The sequence below is a fragment of the Chlamydotis macqueenii genome, chromosome 4 (assembly GCF_036417535.1).
Source record: "Chlamydotis macqueenii isolate bChlMac1 chromosome 4, bChlMac1.mat, whole genome shotgun sequence".
Taxonomy (NCBI): Eukaryota; Metazoa; Chordata; class Aves; order Otidiformes; family Otididae; genus Chlamydotis; species Chlamydotis macqueenii.
In genome coordinates, this window is record NC_141559.1 from 5,647,913 (window position 1) to 5,674,272 (window position 26,360).

General features: G+C 47.3%; 1 protein-coding gene across 1 annotated transcript; it reads left to right on the forward strand.

Annotated features, from left to right (window-relative positions):
• Nucleotides 1-4,552: 4,552 nt before the first annotated feature.
• On the forward strand, nt 4,553-26,360 carry BMP3 (bone morphogenetic protein 3). The gene is made up of 3 exons (XM_086747430.1): nt 4,553-4,907; nt 15,885-16,798; nt 21,398-26,360. Exons 1-3 carry the CDS (start codon nt 4,553-4,555, stop codon nt 21,587-21,589), a joined length of 1,461 nt encoding a protein of 486 aa, XP_086603556.1. The 3' UTR covers nt 21,590-26,360.

Genomic DNA, 26,360 nt, shown 5'->3' on the forward strand with positions numbered 1-26,360 from the left:
ACAGTAATGCTGTCTCAGTCAATAATACTGAGACAGTGTCCCGTTCTGAGGCTGTCGTACCTCCAAAATGACCGCGACAGCTGGGATTAGCTGTTTTCTCATCAGTCAGCTGCAGCAGAAGGCTTACAGAAAAAAGGGGCCACGAAGATGAAACTATCCCAAAAAGACAGACCATCCTTTAGATTCAGGGTAAGCTGTGGTTTTGCGTAGTGCATTGCTGAAGTGCTGCATGGTAAGCCTGGTATGTATTGTTAGTAGAAATATGGAGTAATTTTAGCATGCATGAGGGAGGAGGATAGACTTGACAGGCTTGGACTCTGCCTATACTGATGTGAGCGTTAAACCGTCCTGCTGCGTTTCACGAGGATGGGAATATCTCACAAGGGAGTATCTCATCCGCTGGGAGAACAGACACTGAAGATGGGAACAGGGGCAGATTCTTCAGTGTTGTCTGCCCCTCGGTGCCCCAGGAGAGCAATGTAAAGAAGTGGAGTATAACCTGCAGGGAGGGGAGCAGCTCCTCCCCTTTTTGGCAAGGTACCTCAAAAGGAACTTCCCTGCTGTCTGCATTGTGCTCTGGGACGGCTGTGGGAAGCTCTAAAGCTTGTAGCCCGCTTCCCTCCTACCAGAGCCCCAGCAAGCTACCAGCCACTGAGGGCTTCTCTCACTGCAAGGTAGGAGTGGTACGTCACTGAATGATGCAAAGCAAGGTCATGTGTACTAGCATCCCCACCCAAAAAAGTGCAGAGAGAACAGGTCATTGAGCTATTGATCATTAATGGAGAATTTAGAGAAAGATTAAATGGAAGTCAGTGTCTCATTCTTCATGTTCTTGAACTATTTTAACTGGTTCTGCGTCCTTTTCCCTTTCTTTCCTACTGAGATTGGGTAGGGCAATAGTGTAACGCACCCATGTTTGGCGACACTGGTTGCGCCGTCCTTTCATCTGGGCGTCTGATCTGACTGTGCTCGGTGAGCTGGGCAGCCCGGACATTGATCGCAGCGTGTCTTTTTACATCACTGTCCCGGTCCACTTGTGAATTACTCCTTTCCACTTCCCGTCCCATAAATGCTATGTGCAAACACATCATTATAGGGTTGTAGAAGCAGCTGGAATCTGACCATTCTCTAAATAGCCCTTTGAATTTTATCTTTCAGATTCTTTTACCAAAGCCACAAAGCAGAGCATGCCTCCTAGTTAAAAACAGCACATCCGTAGGAGAAAGAGGTGGTTTCAGTGGCACTCCGGGGTGCTTGCAGGTAAAAAGGCTCACGGTCAGAACCATTCGTTTGAGGGCGAGCCTGTGGGTGCCTCTACCTCCATGATATTTATAGTGGAAGCACTGTGCCCCTTTGTCGCAGCCAGGAATGAGCTTCGTCGTTGCACGTAATCCCAATGCAGTGATATATATACACGTATATATGTATGGCTTCGAGGGGCCTCTTTCTTCTCTTGGAAATGAGTGCAACTCTTCTGAAACCTGTGGGGCTCACCTGTGAGCTCTCTGGGACACGGTAAAACTTTTGTTCTTTGTACATCCTAAACTTGCTAGTGATTTGCAGCACTTGGTCGAAGAAAAAGAAAAGAAATAATAGAGAAGTGCAAAAGCACTGTTATCTCAGAAGTCAGGTCTGAGAGTCTGCCAGCTGTTATTTACTAATGAGGAGTAACTCCTTACATGTACCGGTTTGGTTTATGCAGTCACAGTGCTCTGGCATTTAAAAATCTCATGTCTGGTTTGAACTACGGATGTTTTTCAATTTTGCGAGCCACAGAACTGCGTGTAGTGAGCGTCCCAGCATGTCACAGGGACAACCCGTAAAGCAGGGGGTGTTTGAAGCACCACACGGTGTTCTGCAGCGCTCTCAAAAAGCCGCATCAGCTGTCTAAAAAGGGGATTCAGAGAAGGCACCTGATGCCCTGAGAAGTCAGTTTTTCCTTTCTGCCTCACACCGAGGGTTCTCTTTCCTTACTTGTTGTAATAGGATTGTATAGGGCTAGCTTTCTCTTTTAGACACTTAACTTTAAACAACCACCATCAAGTGGTGGGGCAAGGCTGTGGGAGCCAAATTCTAAATTCATTTAGCATAAACAGGGTTTTTCTGGTAACACTTAAAAGATTTTAAATAACAGCTCAGCAATAGGGTGCTTGAGCTTCCGTGGTGCACTTAAGTTGGTTCTCATCTAATCCTCCTTTGCTTGAGTATGGTGTTAGATACATGCCGTCTCTTGAGTATTTTTTTATTTTTTTAACTGAAGTTGTTCTTGATTTACAGAGGTCTAGTCTCACAAGTCAAGCCATAGTTTGGGAGATGTCGGATATGCAAAACATTACATTCTTAAGCCCATTATTTGGCGCTGTAGGTTTAAAAGAGGATTCAGTTATGCTTGTTTTATTTAAAGAGTTGTGGTGCACTTGTTCGGTGGGTTTTTTTTTTTTTTGTTGTTGTTTTTTTTTTTTTTAAATAGTGTCTCTTGTCAGTAGAACATAACACAATTGAAGTTGAAATAGCAATTCCAGTATTTTGGTTGCTAAAAAGATTCTTTTTTGGTATTGACAGTGCTGCCATGGATATAAGCCTGAGGTTGCTGCTTGTGCTGAATTTTTCAGCTGTCGGTTCGAAGCACATTGTTTTCTTTCTGCAGAAATCTGCATTGGTTTTATTATTTGCATCCAAAACCTCGATCAGGTCTTAATGTTTTAATTATGTACTTTCACTGGTATGGTTTTTGTGTTGCTTTTAAGTAAGTTTCTTACAGAGAAAACTGGAAAGTATAGTGAATCTTACTCTTAACATTAATATTGAAATTGCATGTGTTTGTACATCAATGGGTAGTATTTTTCAATCTATGTGGCAAATTCAATGCCTCAAAACTGTTTGAAAGTGAGACACTGTCACGAGTTGTATTGGAGCATTCAAATATAGGAGCAAATAAAAAGCATTACTATGCTTTTGAAAATCTCTTTTGTTCCTACCTACCGGTAGGCACTTGACACATATAGTCACAGATGGGCTTATTAAAACTGCGTAATGGTATTTGTAACCGATCCCAAATTCAGTGGAATTTGAAAGGCACGTTCACCTTCCGATACAGTAAGTATTTTAGTGTTATATTTAGTGCTTGATAATGATACGCTTTGTGTAGCGCATTGAAAATGTGAATGCCCTGTGCTGGAAATAACGTGTGCTAAGCTCCGTACTCTAATCTGCACGCCAATTTCCCTGTTTACCTTCTTCAGGTTAGAAACAAAGTCATTCGTGTGAACCAACATACTTGGAAACTGTGAAAATGCAACGAGGCTTCCTTCTCTATCCCGTGTCTTCCCTCGCCGGATGTTTGAGGTAGGGGCACCCTTTGTGTCGCAAAGCAGATTTTTGGAAGGGACAGTGTTACGTATCTGATGGGATGTTGTCTCATGCTGTAGCATTAGCAAGCAGGGTGAGACAGTTCTGTCCTTTTGGTGGTAAAAAGCAGCGAAGACAGGAGGAGTGTGAAATCCTCCCAGCCGAGCAAGGAGCACCTTGCTGTGCCCTGCTGTAGCGGAGGGGTCCTGATGCGTGGGATTCCCCTGCCTGATCCCGTGCAGCTGGCAAAAGGGATCTGTGCCTGAAAGGGCTTGACCTCCTTTCTCCCGGGCATGGTGCCCGTCCCTTCCACGGGCTTCAGGCCGCTGGGGCCGCCCTGGCCGGGTTGGAGGGTGACAGAGTGGGAAGCAGCATGCCCCCGGGAGAGGTGGGCCGAACCCCCAGCACAGCCCGGTTAGCATCCCTTCCACCTGCCTGCCGTGGACCGCGCTCGACTCCAGCCAAGCCTTGAGCTTTTCAAGGGGAGCGGGCGGAGTGCGGTTTGACTCGTGATGTTTGTTTTATGGCAGTCGCGTTATTGTACAGCCAGTGGCAGAGGCAGGCTGGAGGCGAGAGGGGGAACATCCCACCCCCCTTTTCCCCGCTGCCCCCGGGACGCGGCGGGTGCCGGCGTTGGACTCCCAACCGCGGGGTCCCGCGGCTTCCGCGCGCGCGCTGCTGCAGGCGCTCTCCCCTCGGCGCTGCCCCTGGCTCGCGGCCGGCGCCCCGGCAGCGGGCGGTGTGATTGGCTGCCGGCCGCTCGGATCGGCCCCGCGCGCCGGGCTCTCTCGCACACGCACGGGCGCGCCCACGCCCCGCACAAACTCGGACGGGCTGCGCCGGCACCCTCGGACGCGGGGAGCGCGCATCCACCTCTCGCCAAAAACCAACCTGCGCGGCAAGGGGCACAACCCCCCCGCCAGCGGCGCGACGGACGGGCGGTTCACACGGCGGCGCTTTCCTCCGCCCCGCGTCTTCTTTCTTTTTTTTTTTTTACGTTTTTTTTTTTACCTCTTTTTAATTTTTTTTTTTTTCTTTTTCTAAACCGAGGAAACCTCGTCGGTGATTTTTAGCGCAGCCCCTCCGCACCCGGCGCCGCCGGGGGCCGCGTCCAGCCGAGCCAGCCTTCCGCGGGGGTCGCGGTCTCACCCGCCGGACGCGGGGGGCCGGGGACACCCACGTCGCGGCCGGCCGCAGGGGCGGGATGGCGGCGTGGGCGCGCCGGGTGCTGTGGCTGTGCCTGGGCTGGGGCTGCCTGTGCCTGGCGCTGGGGGACGCGCTGCAGGCGGGCCGGGCCGGGCTGCGCTGGCGGGCGGCCCCGGGCGGAGCGCGGGGCGGCCGGGCCCGGGCGGCGGCGGCAGGTGGTGACCCGGGCCCGGGGCGGCAGCCGGAGCGGCTGCGCGCGGCGGACAGGGTCTCGGAGCACATGCTGCGGCTCTACGACCAGTACAGCGGCGGGCGGGCGGCGGCGGCGGCGCGGCCGCAGGGCCCGCCGGGGCTGCCCGCGCTGCCCCCCCGCCGCGGCAACACGGTGCGCGGCTTCCGCCCGCTGGCAGCAGGTGAGTTGCGGGGCGGGGAGCGGAGCCCGGGGCTGCGCGCGGGGCGCGGCGGAGGGGCGGGCACGGCGCAGCGCTGGCGCGGAGCGGAGGGAAGGGCAGGGACGGGGCTCCCGGCTGGAGGCCCTGGCCGCCGGGCAGGGTAACCCGCTGGCGGGGCAGCTCGCCTTCGGGTGCCGCCGTGCGTGCTCCGGTTGTGCCGCAGGAAGGTAACGGTCCCTTCGAGCCCCGTGAGCGGCAGCCGCCTCCTTGGGCAGCGCCCGGGGAGCCTCACGTAGGGACCAGGGCGAGAAAAGGGTTCTAAAAGCAGCTCTTCCTGTGGCAGCGGTCCTGTATTTTGGGATATGGTCTTTACGTTCTGTCCAATAGTTTAATTACTGATTTATTGCTTCAGCTCCGTACACAGCGTCTCTGCCGTATGGTATCTGAGTACTGTACGAGGGAAGGGAAGTAGTTAACATATCCTTTCTGGAGTCTCCTTTTATCGGTGTTTTGCACGTGTAGCTTCTGTTGAAACCAGGCGCTGGTTTGCATGTGGTAGAGCAATAACATGGTTTGGCAAGCCTTTAGACTGTGTGCGGAGTACTCAGTTTGAGACGCTGGTGACAGTAATGACAATTAGGAGCAGTGGCAAATGAGTTTAGTTGAAGCATAATTTGTGCGTGGCAAATACTGCATCTCAGCATCTCTGACAGTGGCGCTTAGTTGTCTCTGTGATTACAGACTGGCATGCACAGATGGATTTGTGGAAACGTAAAGTAATTTTTCATAAAAGGGCAGAGACGTGTATTTAACATGGCAGCATCCCAAAAGAGCCGCGTCCTAGCAGAAAGGGAAGACGGCACTTGCTTGGCACAGCATCCCTCGACTCCTCTGTGATGCTTTTTGTGCCTGTGACCTCTGCAAGGGCCAAAGGGAAATGCCCGAACACAAACGTGACCCTTGCTGGGATACACTTCCCAAATCCACCGCATCCCGAAAACTTGCTGTTCATATGACAACTGTTGTGCCGTACATAGCACCCCGATTTGCCGGTGTCTTGCTTTTCTTTGCACTAGCGGATTGACCGAGCAGCTTTTCGATGGACGAGCATCTATCAGTAAAACTGAGTGTTGTCTGGGAGATTCAGTGACCTGCATTGATTCCTTCTTCTCCCAGAAAACTGAGAGCTGGGTGCCAGACTTACTTTAGGTTTCTTTGCGAGTCATTACTTCTGATTGTTTGAAGGCAACGATGTCTGTTACAGGATAGCTCTGCACAGAGATCAAATGCCCTGCGTAATCAAATGGCTTTGGTATCTTATGATTCAGCCCTACAAATGATCTCCATCATACGTTACTGCAAATATTTCTGTCCACAGGAGAGGCTTTAGAGGTGTAAATACCCTGGTTTTGGAGGATGGAGAGCTGGGACGACTCTCCCGTTGTTGCTCCTATGGAGGAACTCTTGTGTTTTGAACGTGACCATTTTTTGCAATATCAAGTCCGACGTATGTTGCTTTTTTCTGGAATAAGCAGTTCCCTCACTGAAAGACGGGAAGACGCAGTTTTTTAAAAAAGCGCGAGGCGGGGGGGGGGGGAGCGAGAGAGGAGTAGAATCCCGGCAGAGTGGTATCTGCTCCTTTAAGCATATCTGCTGCAAGATATTTATTGTTCCAAACCTAGAAGGCCTTTGGTTGAAACCCCATCTCTGTGGTCTTTCTGATTATATGTATACTCTCACTTGACATTGGGTGGCAGCAGTCCTATAAACACACTGTTCACTAATCCCTTTCCTCCTTCTCCAATACTTTCACAGTTCAAGTGCCAAAGCAGTAAATTTGAAGTGGTCGTAAGTTTTTTTTGACGCTTTTATAAGTATTTATGCAAAATATTTAACCTGTTAGCTGTTGTCTTTCTCTTACCATAGGCAGCAGCAGCTCATTTTGTATGGTTATTCATGGCATTTCCACGTCTGAAAAAAAAAAAAAAAAAAAAAAAATTCAAATCCCCAGTCAAATGCGTTTCCAGAAAACCCTTCCATGAAATGTTCCTCAAGGCGGTGGGGAGAGTGGAAAGGTGTTTTCTGGTTTTCTCCTTCTTCCTTGCGCCCGACTGCCTGGCCGGCCCTGTGGTGGAAACTGTATGTCCACTGTGTTGCCCTTTCAAGGAAGTTTGTTTCCAGATCCTCTGCTCTGACTGTTGCACTCCTCAGCTGCAACTTTCAGTCTCCTGTAGGCTTTCCCTTGTCCTTGGAGTGGCTGCATCAGTTAAATTAATAAACTGTGTTGCCGTTAGTCCTTCCGCACGCTTTACCATCCCCGCTTCTAGCCCCTTCAGGAGGCAGCTTTTTGTCTGGGGTGAGCACAGCTTCCCTAAGAATCTGCCCATTTGTCCTATGTCTAGAGCAAGACGTCTTGAAGGAAATCTTTAGTGATTTTATTTGCGGTTTCATAGTACATTTTGCAATTTAGTTGTGTATTTTCAGGACAGAAATTGTTTCTTGTCTGAAACGTAGCCCTGAAATGTGGCTGTGGAACCTTTCTGTCCTCACTTTTCCCCTGGAGGGCTTCTGGTGCTGCAGCAGCATGCGAGAAAGGCCTCTCCTAGATCTCCCGGGTAACCCACCAGACAAATTTTGGAGACCCTGTAAGGTAGTGTTGTGTGATGAGACCAAGAACTGGTAGGATTCCTTGAAACCCGCCCCTGTTTCTTGTCCAAGAAAAGTAGTGTTGCATATGGCAGCTGTGGTCTTGCAACAGACAGTCGACAAGAACGAACTAAGACGTGATTAATTCAAAGAGCCTCCTAACAGCAGTTAAATGGAAGTTTCTCTTTCCGTGGCTCAGTCTTCCGAGCGGATAGGACGAGAGCTTCAGGCCTGCATGAGCCCCTCTGAAGTTTCCATTCTACGCTGCCCTGTGATCTCTCGCACACCGGATTTCACGGCTAGGCTGAATTGTTGGTGGTTTGTTGTTTGGAGTGGGGGCTTTAGCCTTTGATTTTCGTAACTGAGTGATCTTTTTTCCAGGCAAACTTGTTCTGCATTATTCTTGTGAAATTGTCTCAAAACATAATTGTTTAGTTGGAGTAACTCAAAAAAGGAACCTGTGGTGCCCGTGACAAAGCTGAAAGAAACCCCAGGCATCAAATCCCTGACAAGCGAAGGAAGGATGTACATCATATGTAGTGTATCTAGTTACGTTCCAGCACTGTTCTCTCTCATGGATTTGACTGCTCTAATTTATTTTTGTGTGTTTGAGTCAAAGGACGTTCAGTCCGTGATTTCTGTGGCAGGTGTGCAACTGTTCTGGGATGTTTCTGGGATGACGCTTGCAGCCCAAGCTTGTCTTGCTTAGGCCGGGCCTCACAGGGAGCTCTGCTTCAGTAAAAATCCTAAGAGAGAACTCTTTTCAGGTACCGCAGCGCTGAGTGGTTGTCCATCCCTGGTGACTCTAGAAGGACAGCTAGGAAGAAGGTCAGAAGATACTTGAGTTAGAGCCGAATGCTTTGACAGTTCTGGCAAGTGTACTCTTAAACTATGGTCGAGTCTGTGCGTTGGTTTCTGCACGTGACCATTCTTTTCTCCTGCTGGTTAGTGAAAACGCTGAATGACTGGACCTCCAGCTGATAGAAATCTGCTTACTTTCAGTGCTTCCCGCGGAGGTGTGCTGATCTGCAACTCCTGACGCTGAGGATCTGGAGGAAAGATACAGTACAGAATAAATAAAAGAGAGTGGAAAGGTAAAAGCCTCAAATGCAAGACTTTCAGTTTGCTTTTGAAAGCAACACATCTTGCAAATGAGTCTTCTTTAATTGGAGGGTCCCTCTAATGATGTTATAGTAAAGCTATACAGTCAGAAATTACTTTAAACTCTTTTTTATTGACTGAATTTCAGGTAATTTTAGGTATTACACCTGCCCCTAGGCCAATTCTTGTGGTTTAAGAACTATGTTCTCCTCCTTTTCAAACCACCCTTCTTTTCTCTGATGTGGTACGAGTTGCCCACGCAAACAGGGAAATGGACTATTGTTCAGGGAAAATGGCTAGTCGCCGGCTGCCGTCAGCCTGCAGAAACCAGTACGGGCCAAACTGTAGCCTCTTTGAGCTCTAGTAACATTAAGGGTCTTTTGTAACGGGAACTTGAAAAATAATCAGACAGGAGGTGGTGAGAGTGTGTGTGTGGGGGGAGTTTCTTTTTGGGGAGCCCTGTAAAACGCAAGCAGCAGCATCATGATAGTTTTTAGGCAGAAGGAAGTTGAAGATCGTTAAGCTGTCGTTTTGGCAGGCACAGTGGCCAGCAAACCTTCTCTAAAGGAAACAGATGGAATCTGTAGGTTTGACTTTTCTGGACCACATCCAGAATTTGAATTTTCTGGCTTCTGTAGCCACCTGTCTCGCTGTGCTGTCGCGCATGTGGAATCCTGGTGCTCATCACAGTCCCCAGTCCCTCGCGGTGTCTGTAGCGTGTCATTTCACGTGGGACCTTCTGCCCTCAAGGGGACAGACTGCGCGCGGTTTGGTTTTCATGCAGCCAGCCTGCTGCGGCCGGCTGAAATGGACGTAATCGTGACAATGAGAAAGAGTAGAGTCGGCTTTTCCTATTGCCCTTCCCAGATTTGTGTACTTATATTGATGCAACCTCCTTACTTGGTTTGCTTATGCTAGCTTCGAGTTGGATATTGTGTTTAGTTTCTGGATCTGCTGTGGTCTTTCTGCTTAAAATATAAAGAAGAGATCGTTTGCCCACCGTGCGGCACATTCATGCGTATCTGTGGTTTTCATATCATAAAATCCACATATAAGTTATATCCTGAGCGTGCACCACTGCTGCTTATTGAAGTTTTTTTTATTTGAGTAGCTGATAGTTTTAATCAGAGCGGTGGACTTTTGCGTATCAAGTTACTAGCTGCTGTGACCTTATCTGCTTTGCTGAAACAATTAAAAAAATCAGTTTGGCACCGAGTCCTGTGCTCTTTAAAATGAGAGAACTGGATCCTATAATTTTCTTTTGCAAAATACTCAAATTGGCGAGGGGGAAGCAGCGATCGAGTAAGAGTAAAGGTGGGAGAAAAGAAGAAACTAGGCTTCCAAATTTGCGTTTCTGTCCCGGAACTTGTTCTCATTTCCAGCTCTGAGTGAACTTTTGTAGCTGGACTATGAACCCGTGAAAACCAAGTTTTACGACGGAAACACCGATACATTCTTTGCTGTGCACTGGCACGAGGGCACCGCTTTAATGTCTCGTTTAAATGATGGCTAATGATGACTATATAACTAAATAGTCCTCGTTATTGCATCCTTTTTCACCCATGGGATAGACTTGGCAGTCCATAAAAATGTCAGTGCATCCTCTGTAAAGGTAAACGCGCCACATGTTAGTGGACTCATTCCAGTTATTGATGCCTGGAAATGCCCCTTGTAACATGAATATGTTCGTGCCGGTGATGTCAGTCTCCACAGACCTACTGCTCTTTCTTAAAATAACTTTTTAATGCTAGTAACAGGCAATCCATATGGCTGTGGGTTATTGCAGCGAGGTGAGGAAGCACGGGCCACGCCTCTGGAGAATCAGCGGGTATGAGTACTTCAGCTGTAGCGCCACGAGCCGGGGTTTCTTTCTGCTCTGAGGGTTTGGTAAATAAGCTGGCATCTCCAGGCAGCGAGTGACGGCACACCCTGATTTGGTGTCTGGGTGACAACCACCTGTGTGATAGAGCTCTGTCGTCGCTTGCGTGGGAGACCGGGGAAGTGACGCTAGCCCAGTACAGGCTTTGTCGTGGTGCCGCTGGGTTTCATTCAAGCAAGGGGAAGAGTGCACAGGTGAAGAACGACTTGCACGTGGGCTGAGTCGGCCAGTAAATCTATAGCCTGTCCATTAACTGCGTGTACCTTCCAAATTACGTTCTACGTGAACACAAACAATGAGATGTTCTACTTGTCAAGTATCTTTCTGCCCAGGTCGTGGCAGCCGCTTCAAAGCTCTACGCTGTAGCGGCAAGCAATACAAATGCTGTAGCGGCGAGTGATACAAATGCTGCAGTGATGCTATGTCTTAGCTATTGCAGTTTAGAAGAGCTCTGTCATGCAGAGCTTGGTCTCGAGAATTCATCCTCAGGTTGGCAGCAACACACAGTGATCTCTTGAAGGGGAGCAGAAATAACTGCTGAAATCTGGCCTTGGAGTATCTGGAAGGTAGCACTGTACTCCTTGCGTATTGCTCCATTGCACGTGTTTTTCCTTTGCTTGTTTCCTTTTAAATCTTCACCTCCTCGCATGCTTTGTTGCTGCGAAGTCTTCTGCGCTTTCTGTTTTGTACTGCAAAAGAGCAAGGCTGAGTTAGCAGAACTCACTTTACCTAAGAAAGAGCTTAAAAAAAAAAAAAAAGAGCTTGTCAGGCAGCGAGGTGAGGAACCCGACTGTGAGTTTGCTCCAGCAGCTGCCTGCGGTGCAGGGATGCCCAGGATTCCTAAGATCTTCCCTCCGCTGCTGTATGCTGAGAGCCAGCCTGGGCAGAGGGGGACCTTCTGTCCAACATCCCTCTGAAGGGTTGTGTTTTTTCATCAGATCCTTGTGTGTGTCGCAACAGCCCGCTTCTCGTTGGGGCAACTAGAGCAAAGAAAGCTGCTGCAAAGCTACTGATTTTGCTGGTTCTGTTTGGTATTGGAAAACATAAGAAAAAGACTGTTGTGAGGCTGTGATCTTCTAGAGTGCAGGTTTCTGGGCCTGCGTTTGACTTTTTCACCTGCAAAGCTGAATTTATCCTTTTAGATCAGCGGAGGCCTTGGTTGCAAGGGGATCTCATTGCCTTTGAGTCCTTAAAGGTCGTCTTATAGAGGGGGTGCTGGCTGGAGGATGTAGATGGGCGTTGTCAGACTGCCTCTTTCCACTGGCTGCTGTTTATGGACTTCACCCGGCCGTTTGGCCCCCTCCTCACCTCTGTTTAACATGGAGCCATTGATGGCAGTGTGCTTGGAAATACCATTTACTGAACTTTGACAAGGTAGTAGAGTTGAAGCCTAGCTTCGCTTTGGCTTGGGTTTTAGTTTGGGGTTCTTTGGGATTAGCAAGGGGGGAAATGGATCAATCGCACTGTTTATGTGAGAGGAGGTATCAGAGTAAGTCATTGCAAAGGTTGAAGCCTCAGCTCGTGTCAGTCAGTAAAACTTCGCTGGTGTCGGTAGTGCAAGCTTCCCGCATCACAAGAAAATTTGGTTAGATGGTACTTGACACCTCCTGACATGGGTGAAAAGTTTAAACTACGCTTCTGAGCTTGGCTAATAGTTTAAACTACGCCACCATGGGGACAGATTTTCAGCAGTTTCTGTCCTCTGGTTTTAAGCAACAAGTTTCATTTAAGTGAAATGAAATTTTCCCGAGGAAAAGGTGCATTTGTGGATATTTTAAAGCTGAGTCTTCCTTGATGTATCTGTCATTTTTCAGGGCAATGACTAGCATGGGGAATGCTTATTTCCATGCTTTGCTCACACCTGAGAGTTGGGTATCGCTGTCAAACAACGGCCGTATTTGACATGGCGTTCCTAAGTTGTGACAGAACCCTGGGTCACGCAGTTGGGTTTTTTTTGAGCGGGAAGCCAGCAAATCCGTAGACATCTGTGCCAGCCAGCGGTGACTGGTCTCGAGATGGTTTTGCGGACTGAGCGATGCGAGAACTCTGCAGAGCCGTTGGAGCTGGGAGGTCATTCGGTAAGAAAAGAGCACCACCTGCTGCAAGCACTTGGTCTTGGGGATAGAGCTAAATACCAAGAGTGGCTGCTGGAGTTTTAGTCAAAACGATATATTCCTCCTGTGTCTGTTTTGTGCCATCTCAGGTTTCTTTGTAAACAAAAGCAGCTTGGTTTGTGTTCCACTGTGGTATGCCAGCTCAGAACAGACAGTGTTTTTAAGTGGAGTTCTTATTATAAATAAAAATCAAAACTTGTCATTCAACATAAAACAGTGATTCAAATAACGGCTCCTTCAACAGGCGCTCGTGAGACATCATAAATTCTGGTTCCTGAGACTGATGTCCTTCACGCTCTGCCAAATTACATATTAACCTTGTTGTATCTGTGATTACAAACAAAGTGGAGGTCAGGTCCTCACATGTGCTTCGTACAAATGTGATAAGCTGACGGTTTTGATTTGAAGAATTACAAGTAGGATCGAATTCATAGCAAATCTGGTTCCCCAGGCATAAGTAACAGAAGTCGGGTGGTTTGGTACGTTAGTTTTCAGCTATTGGGTGTTTACCTATGTGATCCACCATCAGCCTAGGCTGAATGTATAAAAAAGCTGCGTTCCATAAATTATTTGGCCTTTTTTTCCCTCTGTTTTGCTGAGAAAAGCCAATATTGTTTTTTCCCTAATCTCCTGAAGAAATGCCTGTCATGTAATGGGGAGAAGGGTTCTGTCTTTCTAGTCAGGCCGATTGCTGCTTTTTTAATGTATCGGTTAGATTATTGATGCGAAAAATGTTTAGAAGAAGGGGACTACTGAGATTGTTGGGATTGGGGGTAAGGAGGCGGAGGGAGAATACAGTCTTTTGCTGGACTTAGATGAATGGCTTTAGCGGTTTGGTGAATATTGCAGGCTGGAAGCACACAATGTCAGCCAGAATGTAAAGTTGTCAAAACCTTTGAAAGATTGGTACTGAAAATGATGTTTTTGCTTGCTTGGGCAGGGGACTTCCTGCAGCATTTTGAGAGGGGAAGGGGGGAGACTGTTCTTCCCTAGTCCACTGGCAACTTAGTCCATCTTGTTGCTTAGAATTTAAAAAAAAAAAAAAAAAAAAAAAAAGGCGAAATTTATATAAACCCTAAGTTCTCTTCAGCCTCCAGAGAGGTTTTTGACCTGTCACGATATCAAAGAAGCGTTTAACTCTGTGTTCCCTTGTAGTCCTAATGTGCTGGGTTGTTTCCAGCCCTTTGGGGGGCTACAGACTGTACCTTTGCTTTACTGTATTTTACTTTTCTATGCAGCCTGGTTTTATAGCTCTCAATAGCACTTTAACATTTGGATCTGTATTTCTCTCACTGTGAAGGACAGACGTAACTTTAGTCCTAACAGGAAATTTTTAAAACAGCAATTAAACCTTAGCCCCGAGCCTTTCTCTTGCACCCTATAGGGGATTCAAGGAGTCGGCCATCTGTTTTCACCGGCCAGCCAGCGTTAGGAGCCCATCCTTGGGTTTGCGCAAGATTCCTGTTGTTAGGTTGACTTCTGTAATTTCACAGCAGCGGAAACCCCAGCATTCCCCATGTCCCTCCTAATCGATACGGTAACGTCCCAACCGCGAAGCGGGATTATCCTTGGCTTGTTTCCCTCTGCACAGAGGCAAGTGGATGCATTTTGCCACACACCACCACCGTCCCATCCCCCCCCCCCCCCCCCCCCCAAAAAATAAAACAAACCAAAAACCACCAAAACCTTTTGGGTTAGCTTTATTTTGGTTATTGAGATGGCTTTGTTACTGTCTACCTACCTTCGGCAGGTACCTGTAAATACTTCCTAACTCTGGGTGGCATGAAAATTGATGAAATGGGTCCTAGGTGGAATGGCTAAATTTTTCCAGCATACTTGAAGTGGTCCTGGGCCCGATGATTCTAGAGGGAAACTTTGGTTGTGATCAGTGTCCGACTTAGCCAAAAGGCTGTCAGACCAGCTTGTGTGTTTAGCTCATTGTAAATGGTGAATTGTCTCTTTCTCCAGACCTGGCATCCAAGCCTTAAAAATTATTAAATAGTGATTCTGTCCCGGCTTTTCTTCTTCCCGTGTGTTTAGAGGCGAGCCACGTTCTTCTTTGCGTGCAAGGCTGTTGTCAATAACATGTAGTACTTTCTGTGTTTGCTTACCTGTTTTGCATCCTGATACGCATAGGTAGCTGTACCAGATGTTACATGGTTTTGGGTCCCTCTCTAATACTCTCTTTGACATCTTTAGAATCTAAGATTAAATGCCCTCAGGCCTCAAACTTCCTGTCTTGTAGGTGAGGCCCTGATCGCCGTGGAGCAGAGCGGAAGATTTGAAGGAATCAGCTAGGCTTTTTTTACATTGAACGACTTGGCAGTCGGAGCTTGTGTGAGTTACGTGGCAGTACACCTGCGAGCCTTTGGCAACACTGAGAATCACGCCCTGTTTGAATCCAGACTTCTCCTTTTTCTCACTGCCACTTCGAACCTCGACTAGTAGGGAAGCGAATCTTTCCTTTGCAATAGAGACTGTGGCTCAACAAGATTGTAGAATCATAGAAAGGTTAGGGTTGGAAGGGACCTTTCGAGGCCTTCCAGTCCAACCCCTGTGCAAGGAGCAGGGACATCTCCAACCAGATCAGGTTGCTCAGAGCCCCGTCCAACCTGGCCTGGAATGTTTCCAGGGATGGGGCATCCACCACCTCCCTGGGCAACCTAATGGACATTTATAGACAATCTAGTGCCTAGTGAAGCCAGCGGGAGCCTTTCTCCAGCTTCATCTAAGTGTGGGCTAAGGCGTGGTTCAGTGCCATTGATGTTCCATTGATGTCTCAATTGTCTTGGGCAAAGACAGATAGTTCTTTAGTCCGGACAGGGCAGCCATAGTCACCTAAATGCATTTTGAGAGAGCGAGGGGTTGGAAATGTTGCAGGAAGAGGAAGACAAAAGAGCAAAACCTTACTATGGCATTGTTTAAATTTCTGGATGATAGATGAAGCTCTCAGCGCATGTGTTACGGAGCTGTGTTCCTGTGACCTAGTTTGTTTCCTGAAGTCAGAGGAGCGGTAGGAAATGCGTGAGTGTTTCTGGGTGGAGACAGGTATTAGAAGGAAACCAGATTGAAAGTGATTTACAGTCACCGGTTTACCACCTTGGATATTTTTGTGAATAGTGGCCTAAACGCGTTCCCACAGTGCTGCGTGAAAATGTCTCGTGAACTTCTTGTATAACCTAGAAAGCAATGCGCTTGCTCTTTTCTCTATAACAGTTTGAAATGCTCGTGGTGTTACCTACGCATTTCTTCTTCCAGGGAGCCCCAAAAGCCCCGAGATGTACGTTTTTAACTTGACATCGCTCACAGAGTCTGAAAACATCTTGTCAGCTTCGTTGCATTATTATATTGGTGATCTGTTGCACGCCGAGTGGAACTGTTCCCAGTCTGGAGGCTGTTCTCGTCACGGGCACAGGAAACCCGAAATTCAGATACATCTTTCGGTTTGGGCCTTTCCTTCCGCTGGGAACCAGACTCGGAGCCTGGGACTTTTCCTAATAAATGTCTCCGCTGCTTACCAGGATGTCCTTTCGTGGCAGTGGAAAGATATCACTCGGCTCCTGCATGAAGCGAAACAAAACCATGAGCTCTTGATCGGTGTCAAAATGGATCTGGCCCGCCATCGCCCCTGGAAAAGGGTGCCTTCTCGCTTTGAACCCTACGTTCTGATTTATGCCAATGATTCTGCTATTTCGGAGCCAGAGAGCGTTGTCTCTAGTTTGCAGGGGCACCGTTATCCTCTGACAAGGGTCTTTCCCAGGCCGGAAAACCACATGAGGAGCGGCCTCAGGAAGCGGCGACGAAAACGCTCCGCTAACATCCTGTTGCCGTTGCAGAATAACGAGCTTCCGGGAGCTGAGTACCGGTACAATGAGGATGATAGATGGGGAGACGGAAAACCCTACAAAACCTTCCAGCCGCAGTTAGCAGAGAGGGCAAAGAGTAAGAAAAAGCAGAGGAAGAAGAATCATCGCCAGAAGAGCCAGACTCTCCAGTTTGACGAGCAAACGCTGAAGAAGGCGAGGAGGAAGCAGTGGAATGAGCCAAGGTATTGCGCCCGGCGCTATCTCAAGGTAGATTTTGCAGACATCGGCTGGAGCGAGTGGATTATTTCCCCTAAATCCTTCGATGCCTATTACTGCTCGGGGGAATGCCAGTTCCCGATTCCAAAGGTAAGGTCTTTTATTGATTCTTTTGCACCGTCTGTTAGTGTAAACTATGTGTTTTGTTTCTTGTGCCGGTAAAAGGCAGCTGGTCACTTGTTACGTGTTTGGATCTAGTAAATAAACGATATCTTTGTCTGGTGCTGCAAGGAGTCATGGTTAGAACAGCTAGTAAGAAGACAGGCTTGTAAAGGTAATTACAAAAATATTACATGGTATTAGTTTTTTTTTTTTTGTCCAGAACCTGAATTGACATAAAACATTTCCTGAATGGTGCTTATGACGTGTGAACTTGTTATTAACCTGTTTAATAAACGTAATACAAACCAGATCTAGAAAATTGCTTGTTAGACAGTAGTCGTTAGGCCTCGAAGGAGCCCTTGCTGCCAGACCCACGCTGAGGTCAGTCAGCACAGTGCGCTCTAGGAACAACGTGTGCCTAGTGAGACATGACCGTCAAAGCGACAGAGACTCTGTGGGACCGTAGGAGCAGGCGGGGGACGCTGCGAGTGTAAGCAAGAGAGTAAAATAAACCGCTTGTATGACAGTCGGAGTTGGATCCAAAAGCAATGGGTCCTGGCCAGCTGACTCTTCATAGAATCATAGAGCAAACAAGGCTTTCTCAAAAACAATTCTTGATGCAGTGGTTTTGGACGCCCCTGTTTCTGGTCTCTCCTTGCTCCGACTGAAATACAATCCTGCTGAGAGCTGATGGGAAAGGAGACATTTAAGAGAGAAAGCAGGTCTCTTTGAGAGTTGAGATGAGACTTTGAGAACACGCGTTCTCCAGCAGCACGTACACGCTAGCAGAAGCTGTGCCTGCCCTGTGAAAAGCTTGCAGCATAGAAAAGGTGAGAAACAAACAGGAGAAATGGGTGGGCAGCCACAGCGCAGAGCTTAAATGGCTTTGCTGACGTGGAGCGGAAGGCCTGATTGCCTGAACTAAGCCTGTAGCGCAGGCCTGCAAGGCCATACCCAGGGCACCAGTTTTCCTCTACAAATTCCTACTAAAAGGCCTAATTTGACATTTCTGTGTGAAACTCTAAGCTTGGGTGGAGCAAAGAGTTATAGCAGCAGAGCGTTATAGTTATTTAGATGCTGTGAAGCTGAATATTTGCTGCCATGTACTAGAGAGCAGGTTACCGAAACATATTGCGGGTCCGGTTCCCTGAGAGCAATTGTTAGATTTCTGTCCACGTTGGAATTGGAGTTGTGCCTTTTGTGCTCTTTTTTTAATTGCAAAAACCAAAGCGGTCTTGTTTTCCAAAGCAAATGAAAAGCTAAATGATACAAAAAGGTGAAGCGAGCGTCTGGTAGAGCCGTGTGTTTCTCTGGAGCCACGCGTAATATGTGGTACTACTAATACGACCATGTTTGCAAAATGATACTGTAACTGTGAGGCAATAACAATAATTTGTGCCTGTGGGTATATAATGTTCCCTTGCTGGGGGCCAGCTCCTAAAGTTGACAACCTGTGGGGTAATTAAGAACAGATGTGCCTCTTCCCTCCGCCTTTCCACCTCCCAGTTTTCTGGCCTTGCCCCTTCCATGGTTTCAGTTAGCGGGTTTGACTGCTGTCATACTCACGCGTGCTGGGCTTGCGTAATGACGCAGAGCACGCAGGCCGGGCAGACCCTCTTCCCAGGTCAGGAATCAAAGCTCCTAATTGGCATCGTTTGCCCTGCGTAATGCATGTCTATTGAAATTGAACAGGGCGGCGAGTCTCCCAGGGATGTGTGCAGCTCAGCGGTGTGGCCTGAGCCACAGCTGGACTCGTTCACAGATTAGGCTGTTTGGAGTCAGCTTGGCGTTGTTCCTCCCGCTGCTCCTTTCGCACTCCCCTGCTGCTCCCCTCCCCAGAGAAAATCTCTGCCTGCTTTTTGTGAGCACATGCCGGACGGAGTGTGGATGGCCCGCAGGGTATGGCCTAACTCGCCCCCTTGTGCAGAGCGTTATGCCGTTTCAGTGCTCTGAGGGGGCTTTTGGTTTTCTGAGCAGCCCATGCCTTTGGGTTTTAGTCTAGTCTCGGTAAAATTTCCACTGGCAGAAGCGGAGTTACGCCAAAGCTGGTTATCTTCAAGAGCGCACCTTAAGGGCCGGCGGCAGTGTGCTAGAGACAGACTTCAAATCAGTACCAAGGGTGTTCTGTGTTATCCAATATCAGCTAGAGATATTTCTTTTATCACAGGATGACAGAATGCCTCCTGGATATTCCCACCGATAGCTGAGGCAATGCTTGAAATGGGTTCTGTACAATTTAGCATTGTAGTGGTACAGAGTCCGTATCTGAAAGGGAGAGCTGCCAACGAGACCTTAACACAGTGTATTCGGAGACCTATTTTTAATTCCAGTACTGCTGGCGATGGGAAACAGGATCTCAGTAGGTGTTTTACCTTTTGACGTCTGATCAGCAGACTGAGGAGATCTCTTTGGCTCCCAGTTATTTTTGTGGAGAATGCTGCACTGCACCTGACTTAGGTAACAAGCCTGGATGCTAGCGGCACTTTTACTTCCTTTTGCAGGCTGAAATCTAAATTGTATATTGAATCTAAGATACTTTTGAAATTACTGTTGACTACTGCTGAGGAGTATAGGTACACTTGACTTAAAAACAAACAGAAATGTCTGTCTTGAGATCAGCTACTTGGATGGAGAGCAGTGTTTTTGTAACCGAGCTGGGGAACCTACATCCATAAAGAGGATGCTGCAACGAGCTTTGTATTTGTATTTCAAACAGAATATCAGCTCAGCTCTGCATCTCGTTCACATGATAAGCTATGACAGTAAACTTAAACGGCAGTAGGGAAAAAGATCAGGCTCTGTATAACGTCTGCGTTGAAAAGGGACTTGGATCCTGAGTACGCTTGGGGAAATTCTGATTCTCTCGGAGGTTAGACATAAGCAAGGAACGCACAGGATTGGCACCGTTTGTCGTTCAGCCTTTCCGCAAGCAAAATAGGTTACTCATGAGAAGAAGAAAAACCATTCAAATTAGGTCTGATACATACATGAAGAATTCCTGAACGCTCCCCAGTGAATTCTTTTCTATTCTGTGTCAAATGATTACAATTCTCTTTTGAGATAAGTTTGAACAACAAGATAGGGAAAGAGTCCATTCTGATCCATTTCTGTTGAAATTCAAGGAACAGCTGTGTCTATGAGAAAGAAGGAGAATACAGCTGTCATTAGTAGTGAGCTATGTTGCCGTAAGCAGAGACAGGTGAGACATAGGTGAGTTTTGCCTGCAGAATCGGAAGCGGTTACTCCTAAATGTACTGATGTGCTACACAAACGATACAAGAGAATGTTATAGTTGTTCCTGTGCTTTTTGCACGCAAGGTCATTTAGGACTTGCACCTCGGGTAGGTAGATATATAACCCTTAAGACTGATTTTTCCAAAATCAAATCGTCTCTCGTCCTAGCAAAACTGCCAGTTGCACGTTTGGCCCAAACGATCTTGTTCCATGTATTTCTCAGGGGCATCTGACAGAGCATATTGAAGTTCGTGACTCCCAGGTTCAACGTGTAAAAAGAGCTCTAAAAAGCGTTGTTAAAGTGTCGCTCTTACAAAACCAAAAGCCTTTGGCTATAGACTGCATCTTGTGCGTTTTTCATGCTTGCCTTTCTTTTGTACAGATGCTTGGATTTGGAAAGGTTTGGTGGTTCAGAGGTCAAGCTTTGTGTTTTTCATTTTTATGAATAAGTTCATTTTTATGAGTGTGTTAAAATAATCTGGGTTCGTGAACAGATACAGATATCTTGCTGGTCGTATTCGCTTTTTGTTTGTATCAAACCAAAGTGTGTTCCTATTTACGTGAGGATAAATCCAGGAAACGTTGTCCTTTGGTGAAAAAGGCCACCTTTAATATGAGGTACAACTGACAGGGGATTCGGGGGCTCAGTTACCCAGCTGTGTCACTGGTGACGTATGCTACCAATGAGAAGTGACATGGCACAGAAGAGTGAGCAAAACAACCCAACCTTGCGCAAGAGCGAGCTGGAACAATTCGCGTCGTGGCGTAAAGTGCTTCCCTTCTCTCATCCGTACCCATTTTATCCACTTTTGTTTTTCCTGACGTTCTCTCGTTCCAGTGGTCAAACCTCCCGGCCTACTGGTTATGTTTCTTTAGCTCTCCTAGTGACTTGGCATGCCAGCACGTCGACTGCCTCCCTCTCAGGCGAACAAGTTTTATTGCTAAATTGCAGCCCACGTGTGACTTAATTGGCTTACAAGAGACTGCCTTGACCTTTAGGTACAGCTTGCTGCAAGGTCTGCTGCCTGGGCGTTTTCCTAGGAAGGCACGTCCCACAGAGGTTCCGAGGCCCCGTCCCCAGCAGTACGCTGCAGCCGAAAGAGGTGGAGCGACGCTCACGTCCGGTGGCCGAAAGAACTGGCCAGGATTTGCGTTCCCTGCTGCTGGCTCAGGGACGCTACAGTGACGACTGGAATCGGTAGAGTAGAAGGTGGATTTCACAGCTAGTCGCCTGTGCCGTCTCCACAGGGCCCTTCAAAAAAAATAAAAAAAACCTGACAGTTTTGTTAAGAGTATGTGGGTTCATTCTAACATGAGTGCATTTACATTTTCTGCTGTGCCCTTCTCTTGCAGGCGTTGAAGCCCTCCAACCACGCCACCATCCAGAGCATAGTGAGAGCCGTCGGGGTCGTCCCGGGCATTCCCGAGCCTTGCTGCGTTCCTGACAAAATGTCTTCCCTTAGTATCTTGTTCTTCGACGAAAATAAAAACGTGGTTCTTAAAGTGTACCCCAACATGACAGTGGAATCCTGTGCGTGCAGATAACATCTCGGGGAGACCTTTCTGAAACACTGAGGTGATCACTTGCTGTTTGGGGGTGTGGGACGTGTTCACGATACCTATTTTTTGTTTGCACTGCCACTGCATTTGCTTTGGACAAAAAAAAAGAAAAAAAATGTAAACAAATCTAAACCGAGAGGGTGGAAATGGAATGGATTCCGAGTAGCAATTCCAAGCAAAGAGAATATGAACTTTATTCGTCTCTGAATTTGACCAAGACACAAGTCCTGATGATGGGGACGGACTGTTTCTGCCGAAATCAAGAGATGAAAAAGGAGTTTGCAGAGGACTCTTGAAGATTTTTGAGGCTGCCAAGAGGGATGTACCGATCTATTTTTGTATAAGATTTTGGAAGCAGCAGTGGCTGTTAACTCTTGTCTGTGTTCTTACGGTGACAAATGGGGTGGGAGGTTAGAGGTACACTGCTCTTCATTTCAAAGGTAAGCTTTCTGCATTAGATTACTGAGTAGTGCAGTGAAGAAGAGAAATCTGACATCCTGAGAGCTTTAGATAATGTAGCTTAGATGTGTATCTCCTTGATACGATGTGTCACTGACTGCACGTGTGTATTCATTTTCGTTGGCATATTCTTTGTAATACAGCTTGTTAGATGTCAGCGCCCTTGGTTGGAAGAGCACAAAACACGTTACTGCGGCGTACGTAATTGCGGTGTCTCAAAAGCAGAGGCTTTTCTTTTGTGCCACTATGGAAACGCAGCGAGCCGCAGGCATGGAAGTGTCGCACTCGGTGCAGCGACTGAGTGACTTGTTCACAACACATATTCCAGACCGTAGTTGCAAATAACCTATGAGTAAATCACGGTAATACATTCCTGACGTGAAATTATTTGGTGCGTAATTCTTATCTGTAGGCCTTCGCTATGATTATTTGATCAAAACTGCCTCTGGTTGGTGAGTTTTGATTGTTACATTAATCAGATAGCAAATACTTTTTTTTCTTATCTCACTTCACCTCTACTCTGGAAATCAAATTTGTTGTACTTTATGCTGACAATTTAAGGTTTCGTAGTGGCAGGTTTTGCACAATAAAACCACGAAATGTTCTTTCAGTAACTTTATCTGCCAAAAATTCATTTGAGAAACTTCAAGCGGGAAAGAAAACATCTAATGAATCTCAGGCACGGCTGCAAAAAGTTTGCTCTGTAGATGTTCACAGAGGGGCCTTAGCCAGAACCTCGCTTCCATTTCCAGCAGCGCCATCTGTAGAGGATGATGTAAAAGCGCTTTTGGCTGGTGAGAGTGATGTTTTAGTTTGCACTAAGAACAAATGTCAACCAGCCTTTTTCGTAAGTTAGCTGCGTAACTGACTCTCTGAAATAGTGTATTTAAAGGGCAGATATTCATAGCGAATAAATAAATTCTCCATCATCCTGAGAGTTATATTCTCTACTGTGGAGTCGCCAGTTCCTCAGCATTATTGAAGGTGATAACGGTTGTCCTACAGACCTGCCTTTTTGCAGCTTCGTAGTTATTTGTGGTTAGTTTAAATATTCGGTCATGGATTTTTGTATTTGGTCACTGGTGCTGTCGTGGTTACCAACCGGAGTAATGTGCGGGTGCAAGAGGTGTGGAGGTGGAATAGGTAGCCTAGGAATCCTTTTGGCTGTCGCTTTTTACCTGCGCAGAGTCTCAGTGGATGGTGAAGGTGTTTAAATTTAAAAAAAACCCAACAAACAAAAAAGACAAAGCAAAAAAAAAAAAAAAAAACCACCAACCCCACAACACAAAAAAAACCCCCACAGTGATTAGTCCCAGATGCAGGTCACACTTGAACACCATACCCTTGCAGGCGGACTCGCAGAGTGCTACTGGATACACATTTATTGGCTCCAATTGAGCAACTCTAATCAGCACAGCTATACAACCTGATTGCCTCGCGTTAGGATTCCAAGAGTTCAGGAGGGCCTTGCCTTGAAGGATCTGTTCCCTGGAGCTGGAAAAGTCTCCATTTCTAGAGGACAAGTACCGTTTTCAGCATATGGGAGCGGAACTGGCATCGAAGCCCAGCACCAAGTGTGAAGCTGTGTACCTTTGGATGAAGGCTCCTTTGATCCATTTCCATATGCAGGAGAGAAGTCAGACAGTCTGTGTGCAAATCGGATGGACTTAAAAACAGGAGGAAAAAAGCTGTGCTTTTCTCCTGGCGGAAAAGACAAGACAGTTGCAGACAACCAAGAGCTTTTCACAGCTTGGTACTGAAAAAGAGCCTGTCTCTCTGGCACGGAGCTGTGTGGGCTCCTGAGGATGGGCAGAAGTAGCGATGTGCACAGGCTCTCCTTTTAATACGCTGGTCCGATCCTGGGCACGGTGTCATTAGGACACATGGGGGTGCCACTGGCTGAGCTGGAAGCAAGCTTGGATTTTTCAGCAGACATCAGGCCCCGCGAGCCAAAACAGATGCAGTGGTTTCTGATAGTTGTCTTTTGCAAGAGCTGCACAGAGAAGGCTGTGTATACAATTTGGCATGACAGTGCTACTGTTAAAAAACACACTAGCTCAAAAAATAAATCCAACTAAATCTGATCTTCAATTTGTAGAGAGCTTGTGGGAAAAGAGATTTCATAGAGCTTGAGAAGGCAACCTCAGCTTTGTGCCAATACATCCCGTTTCTTTGTTCGCGGTGAGCTGGCTGGTGAGGACGAACACTCTTGTCACTAATATAATTTCCTGTTTGAGGTTCTTGATCTGCGTACCTCTTGTCCTGAGTAGAAAGGTGGGAGCTGCTCAGTAGCCCTCGAGGCTGGATTTCTCCCTGCATCACCCTGTGCTAGGATTACAGCCTGTTTCTTCCTTAGAATAGCACCAGACTGCACCTTCCAAAACACAGCGCAGATGAGAAAGTATCTTGTGGCTGTCTGAATCTGCACAGGAAGGGTGGGGGGTCATCCCACTGCAAATGAGACTGCTGCCTCAGAGAAGGGCAGTCAGTCCCCCAGGAAAATGCCAAGGGAACGGGGACCCCATGAGGCGAGGAATCGCTGAGCCCCAGCCTCCCGCTTGCCAGGGATGAATCGGAGAGGCTGGCTCTTGGGCAGAAGGTCGGGACCGAACTGAGCTCAGCTCGGTCTGTGAACGGTGCGTGACACAAGCAGTGCCAGGAACGGGGCTCCTCAGAGGAAAATGCAGAGGTCGGACACGTCCTGGCCCACCCCTTGGATGGTAGCGGGATTACCCAGATCATGATAGGGTGTTGGCAGCCAAGTTTCCCACTTTTGCAGTCCAGAACAGAAGCGCTAACTAAACACAGGTGTTGCCCCAGCGTGGCAGTCTGGGCAGCCATGCCCTGAGTCCCTCTTTGGGACTGAAGCAGAGTTTGAGACTGTACGCGATGCTTTCCAGTGCTGTGATGAGACAGCCTGGAAGTGATCTTAAAAGCATCACCCGAAAGCGAGCATGCATATGTTACGTGTGGTTTCCACTGGGGTACAGCCAGACTTTGTCATGTATCCATACCGTGTAAAATAGGTATGCTGTTACAAGTTACATGTTATCTGCCTCTTCCAGCTCTACAGAGTGTTCTCTTCGGTTGACTGTATAGTAGTGAGACATTTTATGCCCATGACTTGTTTTGCATCTGTGTAAGTGAAACTTTCTACAGAAAGCCATGTCTAGCATCAATTATGTGTTATTCACACTGGCAATGATTTCTCTATATAACTTGGTATTAGTAGGGACCTCAAAAATATTTCCAACTCATGTTTTTCATCACCATTTTAATCTCAAATCGGCACAGAGGTCTTTTCCCACCTGTTATGTTTCTTTTTCAAGTACTATTAATCGATAAATGGCTCTGCTTCCTATCTAATTATGTAATACCTGATGCACATGCGTTCCTTTATTGCTTGGCACAAAAGATGGGCAGGGGAATGTCTCGAGCTACGAAAGCTCTCTCTTTGGACAGCGTCTTCTGAGAGCAGAGTCACCCGCGATGAGCAGATGTTGAGGAGGCCACTGCAAAAAGCTCTCGGAAATCCCACTCTGAGAGGCTGAATAGGGAATCTCATTATAAGCCTGCAAAATAGAGCGCGCAAAAGAAGACTCTCGTGTCCTGCAGCGCAGTACCTTAACCGAGGTCAATCACCCGCTAGAACCGATGACACTGTTTCCCTGAATGGGGTCACAAGGCGAGCTCCGTTTCTTCCTTTGTCTGGGGACCCTGAACTTGCAAGGAGCAGAGCGCCATTCGTGAGGTGCTGAGCAGCCTTGGGGTTGCAAATCCCTGTGCTCTGCTGCAGGGTGGGCCCAAAAGCCGTGCATGCTCATCTCTGAGGAGGAGCTCAGCAGCTTGCGGGAGACTGATGTTTTGTTGAGCAACTCATTTCTCCTTGTAAAAAAAAACAGCATTTTAAAATTATTTCTGTTGAAAGGCAAATCTTTGTATAGGCGATGTTGATTTAAAAAAAAATTAAAATTATCCCCCAAAAAGACAAGTTATTTTGTATATAGAAAGAAACTTTTACAGATGCTTTTAATTTATTTTCTGTCTGTGGCCATCTTGTGCTTTTAATGTTTCCTTCTTTATCTCAGTGCTCTTTAAACAATACCGTTTCCTCTGTCGCTGCAGAGGTGCAATGCTAGGACCGTAGTTGATTTTGCAAGGACAGGTCGCGGCCATGCTGAAGGGCATGTTTCACTACTGATGTATAAGCTTGCCAGATTTGTACTTTTTTGCCTTCACTAATGGAAAAGTTTCACTAGGACTCTGGAGAAAATATAAAATAAAATCACTTTATACA

Bases quoted from the DNA above. Each gene is read 5' to 3' on its own strand.
- BMP3 (XM_086747430.1), top strand. From the start codon at position 4,553: ATGGCGGCGTGGGCGCGCCGGGTGCTGTGGCTGTGCCTGGGCTGGGGC. The intron at 4,908-15,884 runs GTGAGTTGCGGG...TTCTTCTTCCAG, and splicing joins CTTCCGCCCGCTGGCAGCAG to GGAGCCCCAAAAGCCCCGAG. The intron at 16,799-21,397 runs GTAAGGTCTTTT...CTTCTCTTGCAG, and splicing joins GCCAGTTCCCGATTCCAAAG to GCGTTGAAGCCCTCCAACCA.